The 20720-nt window shown below is 42.3% G+C and overlaps 1 protein-coding gene and 1 long non-coding RNA gene across 4 annotated transcripts; one reads left to right on the top strand and one right to left on the bottom strand.

Annotated features, from left to right (window-relative positions):
• LOC135252464 (Krueppel-like factor 11) lies at nt 1–4975 on the top strand. Of its 2 annotated transcripts, none has more exons than XM_064330539.1 (4): nt 1–192; nt 1615–1851; nt 2610–3318; nt 4255–4975. In XM_064330539.1, the coding sequence occupies exons 1-4, from the start codon at nt 142–144 to the stop codon at nt 4533–4535; spliced, it is 1278 nt and encodes a 425-aa protein (XP_064186609.1). In that variant the 5' UTR covers nt 1–141; the 3' UTR covers nt 4536–4975. The 2 variants fall into 2 exon arrangements, with proteins under 2 accessions (XP_064186609.1, XP_064186619.1); XM_064330549.1 differs by lacking the exon at nt 1–192 and adding an exon at nt 230–1306.
• Nucleotides 4976–8944: 3969 nt separating this feature from the next.
• On the bottom strand, nt 8945–19228 carry LOC135252470 (uncharacterized). 2 transcript variants are annotated; one of them, XR_010329418.1, is made up of 5 exons: nt 19055–19222; nt 12155–12229; nt 11145–12025; nt 10385–10440; nt 8945–9872 (listed from the first exon to the last, which is right to left on the bottom strand). It is a non-coding gene; the product is annotated as an uncharacterized LOC135252470 (long non-coding RNA). The 2 variants fall into 2 exon arrangements; XR_010329417.1 differs by having other exon boundaries at nt 11145–12229; nt 19055–19228.
• Between the last annotated feature and the right edge of the window lie 1492 nt (nt 19229–20720).

Raw genomic sequence — 20720 nt, forward strand, 5'->3', positions numbered from 1 at the left:
TTTCCTTTTTTTCTTTGCACAGCTGAGGTTGGACTCTGTTGGCAAGAGCGAATTTAAATCCGTGCTCAGTGTCTACTGAGTGGCTGTGTTGTTGCCGTCTTTGTTCCATTGTTTCCCGATAGATTGAGATATTTTGTCCAAATGCAGACTGTTACAACTCCTCAGAATTCAAAGATGAGAGAGATACCCTGGGTAAGAACATTTGGAAACCTTGTGCTTCTGAATTGTGTACGTCGTTATCGAGTTAACTATTCAGTTTCTTGCGGGTATGTATGTATAGATCTATCTGTTATGGTCAATTATCCAGGTAGCTAGCTGCCCATCTATTGTAGTTTTTGGGTGTCTTTTCAATATTTTTACTGGTCAGCAGAATTGGAATGGATACGTTTTCAGAATTGCAGAAAGCCAGATGCGTATAGCTCGTTTACCTAAACTAGCTGTTATCTAGTTGTAAACGTCAGTGACACCATCAGTCTTTAAGAATGATGCTAGACAGTGTGCCAATGTTTGGTATAATAGCTCGCTTGTTTGCAAATTTAGTAGTACGAACAGTTAATGGTAGGAATCGGTAATTTAGTCTAGCCGACTAGGCTGCTGGATTTGGGGTTATGTTAGGATAACGGCATTGTCTGTACCAGTTTGTGTATAGGATAGGAGGCAAGTAGCGAGCTTGCTTACTTATTGAGAGCTGCTAGATATTTTTTTGATTTGATTGCTAGCCTGCTAGTTAACCTTGCCTAACACCACTTGCTGTATAGCTAACTAGCAGTCCTGTTGTTATGTCGGTTGCTTTAGATTAATTTGAAAATGAGCGGTTGTGAATGTAGCCTATTCAAAAGCAGTCTGAGGCAAAAATGCTCTACCCACTCAGTTAGTGTTAACAAATAACGCATATAATAAATACGTATAAGTTCTGTTAGACTTGTTATATGAGAACCACTTGTGCTTGCGCAGTGGTATGATCATTAGCATGCTGTCTCACTGTTGACATCTGAACAAAGACAGGCAGACGTAGCTACGTAACCCATGTGCTGTTAGTAACGTCTGACGTGATGCATTTTACCTGCAGAGTAGTGGCGTTAGTTCTGAACTTACTGGTGCACATGCTGCGTTTCGGTCTGCGTATAGATGTCCCGCTGGGCTGGTTGTGAGGGACGGCACTGTTTGTACTATATTTGGCCGTGGGAGGTTCCCTTGTTTGTAGTTGACAGCTACGTGAGACTTGGGTGTAACCGCATAGCGGCTGTTCCGTAGCCCCATTTGCCCAGCGTAGTGCCAGGAAAGCTGCGGCGCATTTCGCTGTTCGGTAGGAATACGCCACGGGCTACATAGTATCGCCCTTTCTATTTTGTTTCCAGTTTAATCGCGCTTTATTTAATTGGTTTATTTGATTTTAAAAAATGTCCTCATTATAATTGAATGGCGCTCCGGGAAAACATAACTAGGAAGCGCTTGCATACGCCGATGTAGATTTAACTTAAGTAAAACGCGAATTATTCCTTAACACTGTCATTCCATCAATGAGCTAGCTGTTGCAGATATTGGCTGGTTTCTTGTGATTTACAGTTGCGTGAAACTGATGCCATTATGTTATGGTATTTCCCTCTCTCTCAGTCAGAGCTTACGGACTCCTGCGGGTTGATCATGCACAGGAAGAGGCGGGGCAATGCGCGGTCTTGCAGAAGCCTTCAGGAACACAATGACCTGGAAGCAGCAGAGGCCCTGGTGTGCATGAGCGGCTGGGGTCAGAGGTCACAACGCCCCCTCACCCCCACCTCCGACTCATGCGACTCCCTCATTCAGGCCGACTCTGCCGAACCCCCCAAGGACTTTGTCTCCTTCTCCTCCCTGGTAAGCACCACCCCCGCTCCCCCCTCGCCCCACCACCACCACCACCACCAGCCCAGTGAGCAGGGCTGGTGTTTGATCTGTAAACAATGTTGGTCTGAGCTGAACAGGTAAACCCACAGGCAAGGCCCACAGTGCTTTATCAAGCCTTCAACTGTTTGCAGTAAAAACCCTCAAGGTTTATGGCGGCCGGGGTTAGATAAAAGAAGGGTCCTTGTGTTCATCACTTTGCCTCTAGCTGTACACTGTCTGCTTAGTAACGGCCTTATGTCAATCTGAACTGAGCAACCCTCAGTCAGCTGCCTTTCCTGCCACTTGCAGCTGTATCCACTGTAAATGTTAGAAAAACACAAAGGAACTTAACATAAGGTTGAAGGAACTTAACTTCAAGGCTGATGTAGGACTGGGTTTTATCGTCATCATTTTATCTTGAGTGGCCCTGGTTGGCACGGTGACCATTTGCACTCTTTTTCCTAAGCATGGTTGGCATGGTGACTGACCATGTACATTCTCCACATTAACTTCATATATCAGGCTCATGACCTTACAGTATTATGAGCCTGACCGGGTCCACGACCTGATGTGAGATAAGTCAGCCGGACGTCCAGGGATGTTGAGGGCTCCAGGCCCTGGTTGTTATGACAACTGACTGAGTGCTTTTCTGTTATAGGCCTTGTTGGCATGGCGATTGCCTGTGCGCTCTCTGTTGTAGTCCAGTCTGTCATGGAGATTGACCATCTCGCCCTCTCTCCCTCTTCCAGTGCATGACTCCTCCTCACAGCCCCAGCTCCGCAGAGACCTCCCCTCTGGCCACCTCTGCCCCCCAGGGCAAGGCGTCTCCCGGTCTGTCTCATAGCTGCAAAAGACTCTGCCCCGCCCCGTCTGCCACGCTCCCCGTCCAGAGACCGCCTGACACCCCGCCCTGCAGAGCCATGGCGACCAGCGTCATCCGCCACACGGCCGACAGCTCCCCCTGCCACCACATTCCGACGGCCGCCGCCCAGCCCTGCGCCCGCCTCGCGGCCCCTCCCGCCCCAAAAGCACGGGACGCTGACACGCCCGCCCCCCTGCCCCCTCCTCCCGTGTCCAGCCATCCGATCATCTGCCAGGTGGTGCCCGTGGCGGGCCAGCCGGGCATGATCTCGGCGTTCGTGCAGACGCCGGTCCGGACTTCGGCGCACGGCATGAAGCCGCTCCTGCCGCAGCCCTTCCTGGTGGGCTCCCCGGTGATGCTGGTGGTGCCCCCCTCGTCCGTGTCCCCGGCCTCTCAGTGCGCGCAGACTGTGGTGACCCTGGGCAGCTCCAAGCTGCTGCCCCTGGCCCCCGCCCCCGTCTACCTGCCCTCGGGACAGAGCGCCGCCGCGCACCTGGACTTCTCCCGCCGCCGCAACTACGTCTGCAACTTCCCCGCCTGCCGGAAGACCTACTTCAAGAGCTCTCATCTCAAAGCGCACCTCAGAACTCACACAGGTAGGTCGCGTCCTTGAAGTGCACTGCGACTTCAGCCTCACGTGAGGCCTTTTGCTGAGGGATGTTTAGCACCTCAAGTGAAACCATTCAATGATCTGTGGCAGTTTGTTTTGGAAAATTCTTTGAAAAGAACAACCTTAAGTCCCTTTCACACATGGAACCCACAACATTGCTGGGTTGAATTGTCCTGGTTAGGTAGTGGTCTTCTCCGTTCACATATAGGTCATCTATACAGAAAATTTGCGTGTCAAGCCTGTTCACACATGCCTTGACAGTTCTGGATGGTTTAGGCAAGGCAGGATGGACGTAGATCCCTGGGGCCTTCCCCCCCTTTGGAACATGAATGCCCCCCCCCCCCCCCCCCACCCCACACCACCAATATTATCATGTTGTATTGGGTGGTACTGTTAGTGTCCCCTCCAAACAAATCAGAAAGAAAATGTCTTGTTTGTCATCGCCCCCAGTTCATCTCTAAAACAGCGAGATATTTAGCTGAATAAATAGTTTTGGCAGAGAAGTAAATTCTGCCATCACAACAGTTGAAGAGTGATAGTTTTATGGAAACGTTGCTGCTTTTGTTCACACTAGAGCCACTGCGGACGATTTCCATAAATCTTAAGTCTTGAGCCGGCAAACTGGAAGAAAGTCGTGTGCGGAAAATGGACTACGGCTCCTGTTCGCGTATCAATTCGTCGCAGAATATTGCCGGAACGTTTAGGGGTTAGGAGGCGCGCGCGAAAGGGGCTAAAGTAGGTATAGTTCCACAAAGGAATGGGGTGTAGGAGAAATAGCTGTGCGACGAAATGAATGCTGAATGTTTTTTTGCGGTAAGAATGAGGTGAGGGTTCAGCATGGATGAACAGCCGCTGTTTGCCCCTGGCTAAATGGTGCTGGCGCAGGTATGTGACTCGACCTGTCTGTCTCTCTCTCTCTCAGGTGAGAAGCCCTTCAGCTGCAGCTGGGAAGGCTGCGATAAGAAGTTTGCGCGCTCGGACGAGCTGTCGCGGCACCGGCGCACCCACACGGGCGAGAAGAAGTTTGTGTGCCCCGTGTGCGACCGCCGCTTCATGCGCAGCGACCACCTGACCAAGCACGCCCGCCGACACATGTCCACGAAGAAGGTCCCCACCTGGCAGACCGAGGTCCGCAACCTCAACAAGATGGCCGCCGCCAAGACGCCGGCGCCCGTCAGCATTCTAGTACCTGCCTCAAATTAGCCACACTACCCACCCCCCCCCCATTCCCTCTCTCCTATGGGACTCCTCTCACTCAAAACCACCCTGGGAGAAAGGCTATAACACACTCATGGGAAAAAAAACCACACATGCACTGGACTTGAATCTTTCTTTTATGCTCATTTGTACTTTTTGAAAAGGACTTTTTTTGTTTACTATCATGTTTTACAAAGTTGTAATGTATGCACTCTTTGCCAAAGCCTTTGAAGTTTGTCGGTTACGGTCTGTCTTTCTGTATGTTTATATATTTGTACATATCAATATCTGTTTGAATGTATTGTGTATCCTAAACAGCATTTATTTACAGAATAATGAAAATGTTATTGATATATGGAAAATACTTAAGTGAACAGTAATCCACACTGTGATAATAATGTAACATTTCACTTTGGGTATTATTTAATAAACATTTGTAATAAAAACACTGTATTTTTCATCACTTGTCAAAACGTGGGCTTCCAAGGTTAGGAATCTGCTGTACCTGCTCAACTGATACTGTTCTGTGTTCTAACTCGTTTGGAGGAGGGCAGGTTTCCCTCAAGGCTTCCCAGGTTGCCAGTGTCTCCACAAATGCAGGGTTATGTGAAAAATTAATATGGGAAGTTTGAGAGTAAAAGAGGTAAAAGAGAAAAAAAATGAAGGGGGGGGGGGGGGTATGGTTACATTTCTATGGGAATCTTTTGGAGATTTGGGGAAGTTAAAACGAGCATCTGACAAAACAGCGCAACTGGTCTGCTCTTTGCGTCATTTTTAAGTCAGCTAAAAGTCCCCCTTCAGAATTTGCTGAATCGCTGCTGGTCAAACGAAACCGCTGTGCTCTGCTCAGGAGTTTTACTTCCTCGCAGCTCTCACAAAAAAATAGCTTTTGGTGAAAAAAAAAATGCAAATTAAAAATTTGGAGGATATTGTATAGTTTTAGAAGGTGAGTGGAGGCAGGGCAGAGCTGTTGTACCATTTGTTAGCATTTCCAGAATTTGTGCTCTTAACGCACAACGCACATCTCACGACCTATATTGTGTTCCCTTCGAGTCACGCCAGTGGGTAGACACTGAATAACAAGTCGTTTCAGAAATTATTTAGTTTACTACGGTCGTTTTTTTCCCGACAGAACAATGTTTACAGTCTAGAGGCAGTTATTTCCCGTATCCCCCTGACACCCAGTAACAACGTTTTCCCCAATCATATTGTAGAAAGGCGGAGCCATAAAGGGGTGTGACCAATCAGCTCTCTTGTTAGATGCCCGCCCATTGCCTTACTGACCGATATACAGAGGACGCAAAAAAAATGTCTGCATACAGATTGTGCTCTTTTATACGGCGCGAGAGCGCCACGGAGTGGCGTGTGAATAGAAGCGACACCACACAATTAGTATTAGTACACAATATTTCTACTTCACAGCACAATGTTTAAACGTGTTTTTTGTGTGTGAGTGTGCCATACGAATGAAACGCATAATCGATATCCTGTTTCCTGCAACTATGCTCCAGATATTGTAGAAATAATGGACAAAATATATTTTCAACGGACAAAAGCCCTTGTACAAAACAAATGTAGGCTACAGCAAATCATAACACACTCAGTATGCGTACATATAAACGAGCATAAATTAACTCAAATTTGGGCCACATGAGTTTCCACAACTTATTAGGCTATTAGACTGTTATTAGTAATAACAATAAATACAATTATATTTTTGATTCGAAAGAACGTTACGTTGCGGAACTACAAAAATACAAACAGCAAAAAAAAAAAAAAAAAAACAAACAAACAAACAAAAAAAAAAACCAATATTAAATAAGAAATTAAAGAAATAAAAATTATTTCATACATCAATTATGAACCAAGAAACGTTTATGTAGAAATTTGGTATAAACACGTTTCCATTAGTTTGTCCAAGTCAGCTTTCGAAAGCACTTAAAACCTAAATATTCCTACCTGCCACTCAATTCTAAATTGATTATTTTAGAGAAAAGTGGTACAACGTGATTTGAGCATGTCTCATTTGTTCAATGAACCATTTGCACGTTCAGGCAGTGAAGTAGCAGGTTGAGTTTTGGAGTCTACGAACTGTAACTGTACCCAGTTTCATTACTGTAAATTTAGACAACTCGTCTTAGTGCTGTAAAACGTCTTCCTTTTTTGTACTTTCTTGAATTGCCAGGTCTGCGTATACCATTCTCTGATTTCGGGCAAAAACAAGTAGTGTGCACGAATTACTGTTGATACTACATTATGTAATTTTAAATAACAAATTTAGTAATATAACAGATAGTTTACTGTACTGTCCTGTAAGTTACACAGGAATATAAATTAAAATCATGACAGTCAACGAAAGATTAATGTAGTTCACAACACCAATGTTGCAGAAACACTGAGCAGGCCAGCTGTGTGGCAAACATAATAATTGGTCAGATATTCTCTTCAACTTGCGACATCAAAAAAGTTTCGAATGAGTTGCCGGCTGTTCAATGACATGTAGGCTATGGGACATTCCAGGTATAGGTAGGCCTATTCAGCATTGGGGGGTTTATGGTCAAAGTTTTTTTTTAAAAGGTGCTGAGAAAATTATTTGCCCCATCCCTGATTTCCTCTATTATTTCTGATTTGCCACACTGAATGGTTTCAGGTCTTTAGACAAAATGTAATATTAGACAAAGGGAAACTGAGTAAACACAAAACACATTTTTGAAATGATTATTTATTGTATTTAATGAAAAAGTAATCAAACACCCATTTATGACCCATATAAAAATAAATATAAAAAATGTTTTTTAAATAATCGGGTAATATACATATGTGCAATCTGTATAAGAAGTGCATATTTTTGCTTTAGACTACAAACCCCAGAATTCTCAGTAGCAGCCACTGTTAAAGCCGGCAGGTCATCAGAAACAGAAACTTGTCTATATCACAAAATATACTTTGTTACACACAAAAACCATCAGAGCCAATTGCTTACATACACTAACACTCAAATATATATTTTTAAAAAGTGAACTATCCCTTTAATGTCATTTAAAATAATACAAAATACCTGGACATACAGATTCCTGCCTCTCGCCCAATGCACGCAGGGATAGGCTCCAGCACCCCCCGCGACCCTGCTCAGGTTAAGCAGGTATAGATAATGGATGGATGGATGGACGGACATACAGAATCCAGTCTTATTCTAGACTCGTGACATTTAGAATTGTATGCATCTCCTTAAAACAAAGCCACAATAGTCATTTTGTATCCCAGTTACGTATTACAGATTTTAAACAATCGCTCTAGTCTTCAGTGTACTCACTGTATAGTCACTCAATCTTTCTTTTGTGATGACCAAAGCATGACTTAAACGCTAAAATGTTTAAGCCACCACCATACTGTTTTTACTTTTCATAGTACCCCTTCCTTACACAAGAAGAATCTAGATATTAAAAATTGTGGCAGGTAGGATGAAAATAACACAAATTTTTCCAACAGCTCACTTTGCAGGAACCACAAGAGAATATTATTTTTAAGTATACAGTTTAGATTCATAATATCTGGAGAGAAGTGTCGGAAGATTCCCCGACTCAATATTAGCCCTTTATCACATACCTGGTTCTCCTGGAATGACAAGCACCAAAATTTAATATGGTTAATATTTCAAGATCTTAACTTTCCGTTAATAAAATATTTATCACATTCTGACTTAACTGCAAACATTTTTTTTTTTAAAAGACAAGTGACTTAACAATTTTATGAATGTATTGTGTGACAGGCCATAAGGCCAATGCATTGTATTTAATAGAATGAAATAGCACATCATTCTGTAAAAGGTGGTAATGCTTTACATTACAGTCCCATTATTATCAGACAATAACCAGGTTTCAGTTCCAATAAGGAATAACTACAAAAAATTTCAATGAAGAGTAAACTTAGGATAATACGTCATAATGACAATCCTGGTAATCAAAATACAGTGATATAAAAGATTATCTATATGGATTCTGCCCAATTGTAAATTAATAGTGATAAGAAACAACTGCAAATTTCCAGCACATGGTGGCAGTGTTGAGCGGGGATAGGATTTGTCTCCACAAGCTGTAAGCGCATTGCCAGAAATGGGGCCACAGACCCATTCTCCTGCAAATTCCTCTAACAGGAAGGGGGCGCAAAATGGAGCAATTGCGGGCAGGAAACGAACCTCAAATATACATTCCAACATACCTTCCCCAACCAGGCAAGAAAAACATTCCATCTGTACCCTTAGATATCCCCTACATCCAACACTACAAATCAGGAAAATCTCCTCTGCAGACAACATATGGAATATATTTCTCCTGCAGCCTTTTGCAGTAAAAATAGGCAAAAGTTGTCTTATACAGACATATTATTTATTTAAGTAACCCAACGAAGATATTGAATAGTTTGGCTATTTTATTTATTTACATTTTCTGAGGTAATAATTGTGGTTCTATTCAACAAAATATTTTTGGTTGACAAATAATTAAAATAGTCATAAAAAACAATTTCAAGGGTGATGTTTGCCCCCAGCAAAGAGAAATAACTACATCAACTCCATATGAAAATAAGTAAACATTTACCAGATTAACTCGGAGGAGTGACTAGCTCTTGTTAAATATTCTCAAGAGTAGCCTAGTCACATCACCATAGCAACAGATAGAAAACAGCTTTGTGACTGTGTTGGTACTTACAGGTGAGTCACAGTAACCAGTGGCAACTGACACTTTCCAAAGGCAAACTGCCAGACCTCCAATGGGTTGTGACAACACAGTGCCCAGCAGATAAACTCAGCAAAGCTCTCAACTGCCCAGCTGTGCACCAGAATTCAAAGCCACTATTTTCTTTAGAATATTTTGTAATAACTTTACAGAGGCATGATTAATTTTATTACTTACACAACATTCCCCTTTTCATTTACCTGGTAACATGTATGTATAATATATGCATGTATGAAGTATGTGCACAGAAATAAGTCTTTAAGCTTTGCAGTTGAATCACATACTCATGAACATTATACACATTTCGTTCATTTAAAATTCATCATAAAATCATGTTCACATATTGAATAAGGTTCATTTCAGGCACGTCCGCATACGGTTTTAAACATTTTTAGTCAATAATGTCATCTTCCACAGTACCCCCGCTCTGCAGAAGTCGTAATTTTTGTTAGTCCTTAAAGAAGTAAAATACAATGGGGCATTGTGAAAGATTTCTTGTAACCTCCCTCAGCTGAATTCCCTTTCGATTGTTTCCATCAAATCCTCCTCGGAACCGTTATACAGGATGACAGGCAGGGTAAGGTCAGGCGCGTCACAGCAACCGGGGACTCTGCGAGCGCAATGAGAGAGAGGCACACTCATTCAAATTCAGTTTATTTGTTCTATTACTTCCACTGTGGTTTCCTCATTCTCTCATTATTCCTCTGTAATTTGAACATTTGGCGGAACTCTTCAAACAAGCATGTTCCTTAAACTGCATCTTCTGTTCAATAAACTAACTCATGTCAGAATACAAACCTCATCTAATAGAAACACATTGGCTCTTAGAAAACAATAATTCAGTTCGAGGCTATTACATAGTCAGCGTCCTAGAATTAACGCGCTGCATTTTCATTTTATTTTATTGTATTATTTAATATATTTTTTGTTTCATTGTTGCCTACTTTTTAGTTTTATATTGTCTGGAGGTAATATTCTAATGTATTTAAAAGTTACTTCTCTGTTCATTGTCTGACATGCTTGGCTTAGCGTTTAAATATAGATAAGGGTAATTCGATATTGTCCAAACTGCAGGCTTGTCACTGAGCCGTAAGTATAAATAATTAAATGAGCAATACTCACAGGGCTATCTCCTCAGCAAGAACCTGGTCCTCAGATTTTCGAATCGCCGGTGGGTCCTGGAAGGCAATTGTAGCCAATCATTCCAGATAGCACCACTATTAAAATTATTGCACACAATGTAGGACAATACTGTTTCAATAGGTATTTAGTTAATCAGAGTGTATTCAACTAATTCAAATGTAGACTATCCAATATTTACAGAATTAATTAATTTTCTTAGATTTTTTTTAACATAATAACCTAATCATTAATATACCTCCTCAATTTTGTTAAGCATTCACAAATTTTGAAACGGGCTACTTTCCTTTCTCCGTCTTGTGGACACTGTAACTATAGGGAAAGCCTCCAAAATCACCTTACTAGCTTTAATACGGATAAGTCAAATCATAGCCTCTTGAACAAACGTTCGTACGTTAGGCTACTGCTACACGGACACTTCTGAACAGCAGTCTATCCAACAAAGGGCCTCTCAAGTTACCACGGATGAAAGGATGGAAAACAGAACGAACTCTTGTGACCCGTGTTCATTTTATTTTATTCACAGAATTGGATTTCTTTTTGGGACCATGTACCAGGACAGAATACGCCAATCACTCGTTGTATAGCTACATAATTTGTATAGTAGCCAGTTAACGCAACAATGTTGGCAAAATTAACACAGCATAAACACGGTTAGTTATGCATCGAGCTAGCCATCAGTCAAGTATTCTGCGACTGATAATGCCCTTTACCAGTAGCATAGGCGTAGGAAATACGTTACCTGAAACGTTTTGCTATGGGTGTTGGGGTCATAATGTGTATTCGGCCATGTCTGGTTGAAGGTAGATAGTTCCTTGTCGCTGGCTCTTACAGAACCGGTGTTACTAGGGTGGCGAGTCCTTCCAGGTGGTTCCGAGCTGTGAAACTGAGGAGCTGATGTGAAATCGCCTCCACTGTACGCTCTGCTGGTGTTACAAAATCCGTAAGTTTTACTCCTCTCAAAAGACTTCTTCCGTGAGCCCTTTTTGGAATTAAACCGCCGGTTTTCATACTCTGCCATCACCCGATCCAGCTCTACCTCAATATCGTCGTCCTCGGCTGAAAATTCGGAGTCGTTTCCCTCACTGTGGCAGTCGGGTCGCGCTCTGCTCCAGGACCTATTGAAGTCGGCTAGTTTCTGAATTTTGAAAGGTTTGAATAACTCACCGTCTTTCTGTTCGCACTCGGCGCTGTCCTTCTCCGCTTGATACACGTTTACTTCTGTGACAGCCGCAGGTGCAACCTTCTTTCCCCTACTACCACCGCTGCCCATGATTCTGTCCGCGGTAGACAATTCAGAGCGCAAAGCGAAATGAATGTCACATTCTAAAAAAAAAATGTCTGAAATGCGGTCAAATTCCCAAGTTGCTCATATACTGTCTGCCAGAAATCTGGTTGGGGAAGTTAAAATGTAACTTATTTCCCCTTACGCTTACGTTAGAATGGATGAACAGCCAGTCCCACTTGGACAAGAGGGGTAAGGCTCAGTTCAAAAAGTCTGCAAAAGTTTAACGCATTGAAGTAGCCTACACTAGCACTTCACTGCGTCATTTTTTTTTTTTTTTTTAAGCAGCACGATTTAAAAACTGGAAAATCCCTGCGGTCCTGCAGACAGCTGTGTGGCTAGGGAGAGAGAGAAAACAACATTCTTAGCCTCCTTATAAACACATTTGCTCTCTCATAATCAGTCATGGTTCTGATAGTATTTAAATAATAGGCATTCGTGCACAATATGCATGTAACCTAGCTGACCTATAGCTGAAGACAACATTGGGCTTCCAAGACGGTCTCGAGTCCCATCTGCCGCGAACCGCGACAGGGAAACAGCTGGAAGAGATGAGCGCGCAGTTACATAACAAATTTACTGCGTCCTGCTACGAAGACTCCTCCCTCTGTTACAAATCCGAAAGGCAGACAACAGAAACTTTCATTCATGTCCCAAAATAACACCACAGACAGTTTTTGTTTTGTTTTCTTTGTAACATTAAATTATGTTTGTATTTAGCTGTATTAAACATTTGATTTTTCTGTCAGTGTTCAGAGATGTAGCCAAAAGTTATTGGACACATCTGGGCAATCATTCAGTCAGAATTTGGCATAGTCTAGAATTTGAATATGAAAGTCATTTTTGAATTATTGTTATTGAAATGTGTTTAATACAAATAATTTATTATGGGGGAGTAGTAGAATAGCCATGGAACGAGCGCTGTAACCAAGTGTTGCACCTCCTGAATGGGTGACAGCTGTTGTGCACTGTGCTACTCAACCTGGATAGAGTAAATAAGGAAAATATTATAGTTTCTTACTGTTAGACGAAATTACTGACAGCAGAGGCAGTCAGTAGCTACTATATATTTAAATTTACTTTATAAGTCATATACTGTTAATATTGTACCAAAATACTTCATTGTTTACTGTATTTATTTAGCACTAGCCTAATACTGTCATCGTTACAGTAGCATATTACTGTACCCCAAATAGCAATTAATAACTATTTTGATACTTTGTAACCTCTTATCACCCACAATGAGAAGGACACTTGCCCGTCTGCGGCCAGCTAATAGGCTTTATTGGAGTTTGTTGAGAATAGGAGGGGTGTGTAGCGGCTGTCACGGGCTGCGATGTGTGACTGATCCGGTGGTGAGTGATTAGAGCGCACTGCCGAGTTTCACCAAAGTAGTGCATTCCAGTGCAGGAGCACGGGCATCCTGGAGATGGCTCACAATGCCTTTGTTTAGTCCGCCTGCGCACACAAAGGCCAGTGGGCTCGTTTCTCCGCAGCACCATTCTACCGGGGCGGCCCGGGCCTCGAGCTCGCTCGTACGGGCTGTTTGCTTACCCTCTGGCGGCCCGCGCGGCGGAATGTGCGCAGGGACATCTGGAGTGCGACCCTGTGCGATGACGTCACGCACCACGCGTTTTCAAACTCTCTTGCTTAAATCTCTCGCGCACACATGCTTTGCCTCGCTGCCTCAACAGCCTGTCTTTGCACGTGACCGAACTGCTGGAACGGTCATGGTGCTTAAGAGTGTTAACACGGCCATTTCTTGGGTAGGAGAACTTATTTTGAGGGTCACACATTTGAATTGGCTCTGTTCTATTTTATTGTTTTAAATACCATTGACATAAGGACAAATGGAGAAAACAATCCATTATGTGACCTTCGTATACAGCCCAAATTCTGCTGCACAAAAACATAGAAATTATAGCAATTGTCAGCTTGGTCTGATTTTTGCTAGACTGCTGCCAGTTCTGATGCTCATTGACACCTCAGGCACACTGTTACCAGTCTGTTAAGTGCTGACAAAGTCAGGGATATGTAAGTGGTAAGCCAAGCATGAGCCAAACGTATTTTGCTTTGTGAATCTGACTTGGACTTGAAATGCAAAAATGATGACCAGCACAAACACCCTGCAGGCAAGCTACTGTAGCCTGGGTTTCCTTTACATCAGATGAGCAGGTTATGCTTGCAGCTACCCAGCACTGTGCAATAAATATAGTTTACTACTTTGTTTTATTTAAAACTTATTTACTATAACAGGGAACAGTTATGTTCTCAGCTTACAATGGGCTGCATTTCTGCCATTATGGAACATTCTCTCCTTAGTAGTCCTTACCGCTGTACTCCTTAGAGGGGCTCTGAACATCTGGATCTTAAATTCACAGCTTGGGAGGGGAGAGGATACGAGTCGGGGGGAACGGTATAAGGGGTCGACTTCCTGTCAGTGAAGCCCCAGAGCCTGACAAAACAGCAGCAGCCTTAATGGACTTTAAGCACTAAAAATAACCCTCTCCTTCAGCCTATCATCAACAGTGGGGAGAACACACTGTTCAAACGCTCACGAAAGTATCTTCCACTTACTCAATAGTTACTTACTCTGCAAGCCCAGAACTGCTGAAACAAACATTCAGTCTGCACCTTGGTTTGTATCACACTAAAGTAAGCATTTGCTTGGATCCACACTGTGCCAGCAAATGTGCATGCAATATTCTCAAGGAGCTGAACAATGTTTGAACCCTAAGCTACATGTATAAGCGGCCAAGAACAGGTAGACAGGCCAATTTCTTTTGCTCAAAGAAAGGGTAGATGTCTGCAACTGAGAATAGCTGAATTTCATTTGCTCGCTTGCAACTTGTTTTATGGAAGGGAACAACCTCTCCCAAGGTCATGTTTTACAAGCTAGCTGCCTGACGGGGATGGCAGTTACTGCAGGAGGATCCCGACTGTTGAAATCCTTCCCAGAATCACGAGGAGCACAGAGCTCTCCTTCCCAAGCCCCCACTCCCACCAGAAGGAAATTGTCTACGGTTTTGTTCCAGAGAAAGAATTGTGCATAGGCTTGGAAAATGAAATGTTTGTACAGACAAAAAATTATAGGCCATTTTAAATGGGAGGACTGCGTTTTCAAACTTCTCACGAAACCACTGGTCCTATTCCAGCGTTCTGCGGCATCTTCTCTGTTCACAGTCAGGAAACGGCCAGTCCCCTCCCTCTCTCTCCCACCACAGAAAAAGGGTGAGCCGAGCAAACAGACACATTCATCAGCTGTGTTTAGACACCGGAGGGAGAATCATGGTGCTCACATTTAATTTAGCCAACAATAGGAGCCCTGAGCCCTGCTCAGCTCTTGAGATCTGTTGCAAGTATTGCTCCCGAGTAAAATATGAAACAGGGCATCCAAAAGCCTCAAGTTTCACATTATACACAAAAAAAAAGCTCTCAGGCCTTAGAGTGGAGCATAATCACAGTTTAAGGAGAAGTCTTGAAACCTGCCCCCTTCAGCCACTGGAATGCTTTGTTTTTGTTGAAAGAGCACGCAAGTGTTCGTGCGCTCGTGTGCGTGCGTGCATGTGTGCATCTGGGGGTGGATTCTGAATTGCATTGCATTTCCAAAGCTGCCTTTTTTTCCATTCTTGCAGCTGGACCATAAACGCTCCCCCCTTCCCTTTGTCAGCACCGCTGGGACGTCGCAAACAATAAGGGCGCGTCCACCAGAGCCTACGTTTACAGCGGCAAGTTTAATGTCAGTCCACAGGACACTGTCTGGTTCTTCAGCCCCTATTTCTGGGTGGTGGAAGTGAAGTCCAATAAAAAAGGCGGTTTATGTCCAGAGTGAACAATGGACAGGCTGACTTGCTGAACTCAAAATCAATTCAATGAAAACGCTCTGAAAATCATCTCTTGGTAAAACATTTCAGCACATAAGCCTGCGAATCAGTGTGCGAAATCCAAATGGTTGCTTGGATCGGAAACAAATTCAGGAAATATTTCTGATTTCCTTGGCTTGATTCTACTCACCAGATAAGCTTGTGGTCTGAGCACTGTTTCAGTTTCAATTATGTCCAAGAATCTGGCCATCCTCTTCCAGACCTCCAAGGTTTGAATACGCAGACTGATGGATAATCAGCCTCACAATGGAGTCTCTGTCACTACATTATGTGGTACACTCACACACTATTGTTGTACCAACTGCTTGTTTTGACCACAACCTTGAAGAGAATACACCAAGTAACTCCAAGGTAGCTTGCACAGCAATGCTATGTGAATACTTTCATTTCATAGTGTATATTCACAATTAAAAATATATATCTATTTTCACATAGTGCCGGTACTTCTTTCCTTGAGTGCAGTGATCTCAAATACCAGTCATCATAGGAAATAGTTCCAACCAGAAATAAGATTAAACATAATTTTTAAAAGGTAATATATATACACAAATGTAACATCTGGAAGCATAACATCACTGGACATACTCCTTTGGAATTATTTGAAGTGTATTTTCTTGCTTTAGACCACAAACTCACTGATGCCTCTATACTCTATAAAACAAAAACAAAAAAGGTCAACAGGCATTTCTGTGAATATCTGAAATATCATTTGTCTTGGCCAATCAAACACATACAATAAAATTGAAATTATGCCAAGAAACCCCAGTGATAACAATTCCTTTAACTGGTTATTTATCCTTAACTTACATTTCATAGAACTATCAAAATTGTTTTTGAAAAGCCTAAACTTAACATTTCAAAGAAACTTTTCCAAGCAGACAATTTTTATGTGCACAACCCATGCTTTTAATAGGCAGGGTGCACAGGATTTTCAGGAAAGTTGCATAAACTCAACATCCATTTAACAAAAAGTGGTTTTAAGCTCATCTTAAATGCAGACTTGAGGTATGCAATTTAGTTTTCCCATCCATTTCAAAACTACACTTATTTCCATTACAGGAAGGTAGAAGTAATTTTTTCTCTCCCTTTCCTTCGACAGACAGAGATGTCTCAAGGATTAGATCAGAGCCATTCTATAACCATGGCAACCCGCTGGCCCATTTCTGGAATGACCTCATGCCCGCCTAGGCTTTTCTGTAGATATTAGAAGAGCACCTGTCCTCACTGTAAATATGCAGAACTCTCAAAGGCGATCCATGCAAAAGCCAGATGCCTCTTGAAGCTGTAGGCAGGAAAAATAAAGGGGCTTAAAACTCACAAACTATGCTAAACAAAATTTAATCTCCAAAGCAGTCTGCACAGCAACATAATGTTGCCAGAGATTGTACAAGCAAACATACTTTACAGATTTCATAGTGTTTATTCACAACTATATACATAAAAATCTATTTTAATTTCATGAAGGTGCTTTTGTTCTGTGTTTGTAAATGGTGCGAGTTCTTTGCTTCCAAAGACCAGAGTGGTGTGGTTTAGGTAAAGCAGGTCTGGTCAAGGGGTAGCTACCACACTAACTGTTCTTGCATGCCCAGCTTTAGCCAAGCTACTTTCAAATTTAAACTGAAGCTACGATTATGTCTGACTTTGAAACCAAATATCCTTTATTGCACATTAAAACTGTTTGAGTCAATCAAAAGCATGCACTAAAACTGAAATAATATATTTAAAAAACTGCAGGAAGTGTACTATGCCTTTAATCCAGTTTCTTTTTAGATTAGAGTAAATTTAGATTTAGATAGTGAATTAAGGACAACAGTTTGAATAGCATTGGACGTGAATAACAAGTGCAAAACAACCAGACTGAATCATGCTTTTTAGATCTCATATGCCGATGTGTTTGTGGTGGAAGTGACCAATGAGGCGCTGGGAAAACCGCAACCCTGAACGACACTCATTCACCACTCCTGACAGGGCAGCACAGGGTTGCCACGGTTACCCTCCCATTACCCTTGCGAAGTGCAGCTGGGGTGAGCGAGAGAGACGCTGGTGTCCCGTCCCTGTGCAGCTCCTTTCAGCGGCAGTTTGACTACTGCAGTGAAGGTCAGAGGTTAAATGTAATCTAAATGTACAATCTATTCAGTACTGTAATGCCTGTCGTGGAGGCGGGAAGAAATTCGGGGCTTGTTTTCTGCACTCTCCTTAAAGGGAAGTCTGCTTGCACTTCTAATGCCTGAGAGAGCCCGTTCATCCGGTCCAGGAACCCTATGACATCAGCGGAATTGTTACAGATTTTGCAGACTTGTGAGACTGAAAAGACAGCTGGCATTTGTTTTGTTTTAGGGACTTTTCCGACCCATAGATTAATAAGACTTATTACACAGAGCTGAAGCTAAATGGCAAGACTGAAGCATTACTGAGCATAAATATCCATAATTATGCTGGTTTTCTATAAACATGCCTGCTTGTATTTTGTTTTTTGTTTTTTTGGCACAAAGCATGCTATTACAGTGGCATTTCATAGCTATAGAACATTGTTGGATTTTGAAATCACCGTGGCAAGACTAACAGGGCCAAGCATTGGTGTTCCAGAGGAACTGCCATCCGTGACCTGGACACATGCTTCAGATTCAAAGCTTTATTCTGCTTCCCAGTGGTTTGCTGGGTTCCCCTCTATTCCATGTTGAGGTTTACCTCAGAGGTAAAGACACTGTCAGACTAATAGTGGAGAGTGAGGATGCTCAATTTACACCACATATGTGTTTAACGCTGGTCCTGAGCATACACAGAATACTCTGCTCTGACCAGGCAGTTAACACCAAGCAAAAAAACAAGCATTATGACATATGCAAGCATTTCTGCCACTGTACAAAAATTCTTACTAGTATGCACTTACTGTTGGTGCTGTTCAAAGTGGATTAAACAACCTACTTCAGACAAAATAATTGAGCATGCCCGCTCATGTTGATTGCTTGACCTTACATGTATACACCATTTCACGGCAGAGAATGGTTGTCACACAGACCACCAAAGTGTTGGAGAACAGAAGCAAGGCACTCACAAATATGACAGATACATAAAACAGGTGAACATCCTTCCCCAAGAGCACTTTTGGACAAATTTAGGATTACATCCAGCTGGTTCACTCACAGGACCATTTGCATTAGTACTAAAGGTCAACATCACAGAAGGTGACAAAGCCCTCACTGTGTAAATCGCTGAACTGTGGAACTCACTGCCAGAGAATGGCAGAACTGCAGAAACATTTTCTACTTTTGTTTTTCGCAAAACTTTTCAACACATCCGTGTTCAACTAGCTTTTAATCCCTTCTTGTCTTAATTGTATTAACTAGGTATTTTCCTATAGACTATTTGTGTAAAAAATCTCAACATACTAGGCTATTATTCCAAGGTTTTAATAGCTTATTTCACATTATCATGTTTGTCCAACATTACAATTTAGATGGTACAAGTGGTAAAAAGATGTACCTGGAAAATCTTCAGTTCAGATGGCACGAATCCCAGAATGCTTCAAAGGGTTGTAGTCCTCCCTTTCCTCAAATGAAACGGAGAGGAAAGTCGGCGGAGGATCCAGCTCTGGCACCACGGTCAATTTGATAGCCGCATAATGGGGCCTGAATCCATAAAACTACTGATGTGCTTGTGCTTCAGTTAAAACATTGCAAGGGGGAAAAATTACGTACAATTCAGAAAGCACCGACAGTGGGTGCACGCGACCACACTATCAGGGAAATATAACCTTTATATAGGTATGACAGGCTATATGTGTTTTAACAGTTATATACACATATGTCAGGGTCAAAATGTCTATTCCATGCAAATGGAGTTTAGGACAGGTCGTGTCTAATTCACGAAGATGACTGCAAGTTACCATTGCGAATAAGTAAGAATTTTTAAGACGACCTAAAACGTGGTTGCCCTGTAATTTGTTTTCGGGAACAAGAAATCCATTTCATAGTGGCCTATGGAGACAAATATCTTATAAATCGTTACCTTGTTCCTCTAATATTCAAGAGGTCCATTTTGGGTCATTCAATTTACGTAGCCTAATGTGTGAGCCAATGCTTCGTTTTTGGTCATTATACGTGCACGATTATTTCTCTGAAAACCTCATGGATTAAGATGTTTCCAAGGAATAGGCCTATTTAAGAGGTCCACTTCTTGGTCATTCTATTACGTAGCCAATTTACGTAGTCTAATGTGTGACCCAACGCTTCGTTTTTTGGTCATTATACGTGCACGATTATTTCTCTGAAAAAGAAAGAAAATTAATACCTTGTAAAATGAGTCAACTTTCCAGATAAGTTATTGAATCGGCCACGCGAAAAATTTTGATGAGACATGGGCATTAGAAACTTGGTGCTACCCTCGGCGAAAATGTCTTATAAAGGCTGATTTGATGGCCAAAGTATCATGAAGTTTCGCCACTAAAAACATGACGTTGCTCTTGTGAACCGCGCTCGCTAAATATATGCCATAGTTCAGCTGTTCTTTCGTTTGAATCACCGCTTAGGTAAACCAGTCTTTAATTTGGCACAGCGTCCGCAGTTGTTGCCACTAAACAGAATCAATTGCATTCGCGATCGTTTCTCAGTGGATAGACCCCTCCTGAGCGTTTGGTCACCCACCTGTGGAGTGCGTGTCAGGCCAGCTGCAATGACAGGAACTCTGACCCGCAGTACATTGCACAACACGACTCACAAAAAAAGTTATGCAGTAACATAATTCACGAACAACATATGGTCACGCATTTCCTCAGATCTAAGCATTTGTTTTTTAAATCCAAAAGTCTGAAATGAGCTCAGTCCATTTCAGTTCAGAATGGAAAAAGAACATATGGCCCCATTATGCAGGATCAAAAATCCTGCATTGACCATCAGCAATTTACAGATGGCTCATTGATCATGAAATATGACATTGGGGCATTCTGAGGCCTCCATTCCAAGAACTGCAAATCAAACACTTACGCAAGGAACATTAGGCTATGTAAAGCGAATAAACATACATTCCGTGCTTTCCTACGGTTAAACTACGTCGAGTCCCCATAATACGCATTTTGCGAGCACGACTATAATATGCAGTATATCTGGCTAAATATACATAGCACTTAATTGTGAGTTAATGCAGTACATTT

The sequence above is a fragment of the Anguilla rostrata genome, chromosome 1 (genome assembly GCF_018555375.3).
Source record: "Anguilla rostrata isolate EN2019 chromosome 1, ASM1855537v3, whole genome shotgun sequence".
Lineage (NCBI taxonomy): Eukaryota > Metazoa > Chordata > Actinopteri > Anguilliformes > Anguillidae > Anguilla > Anguilla rostrata.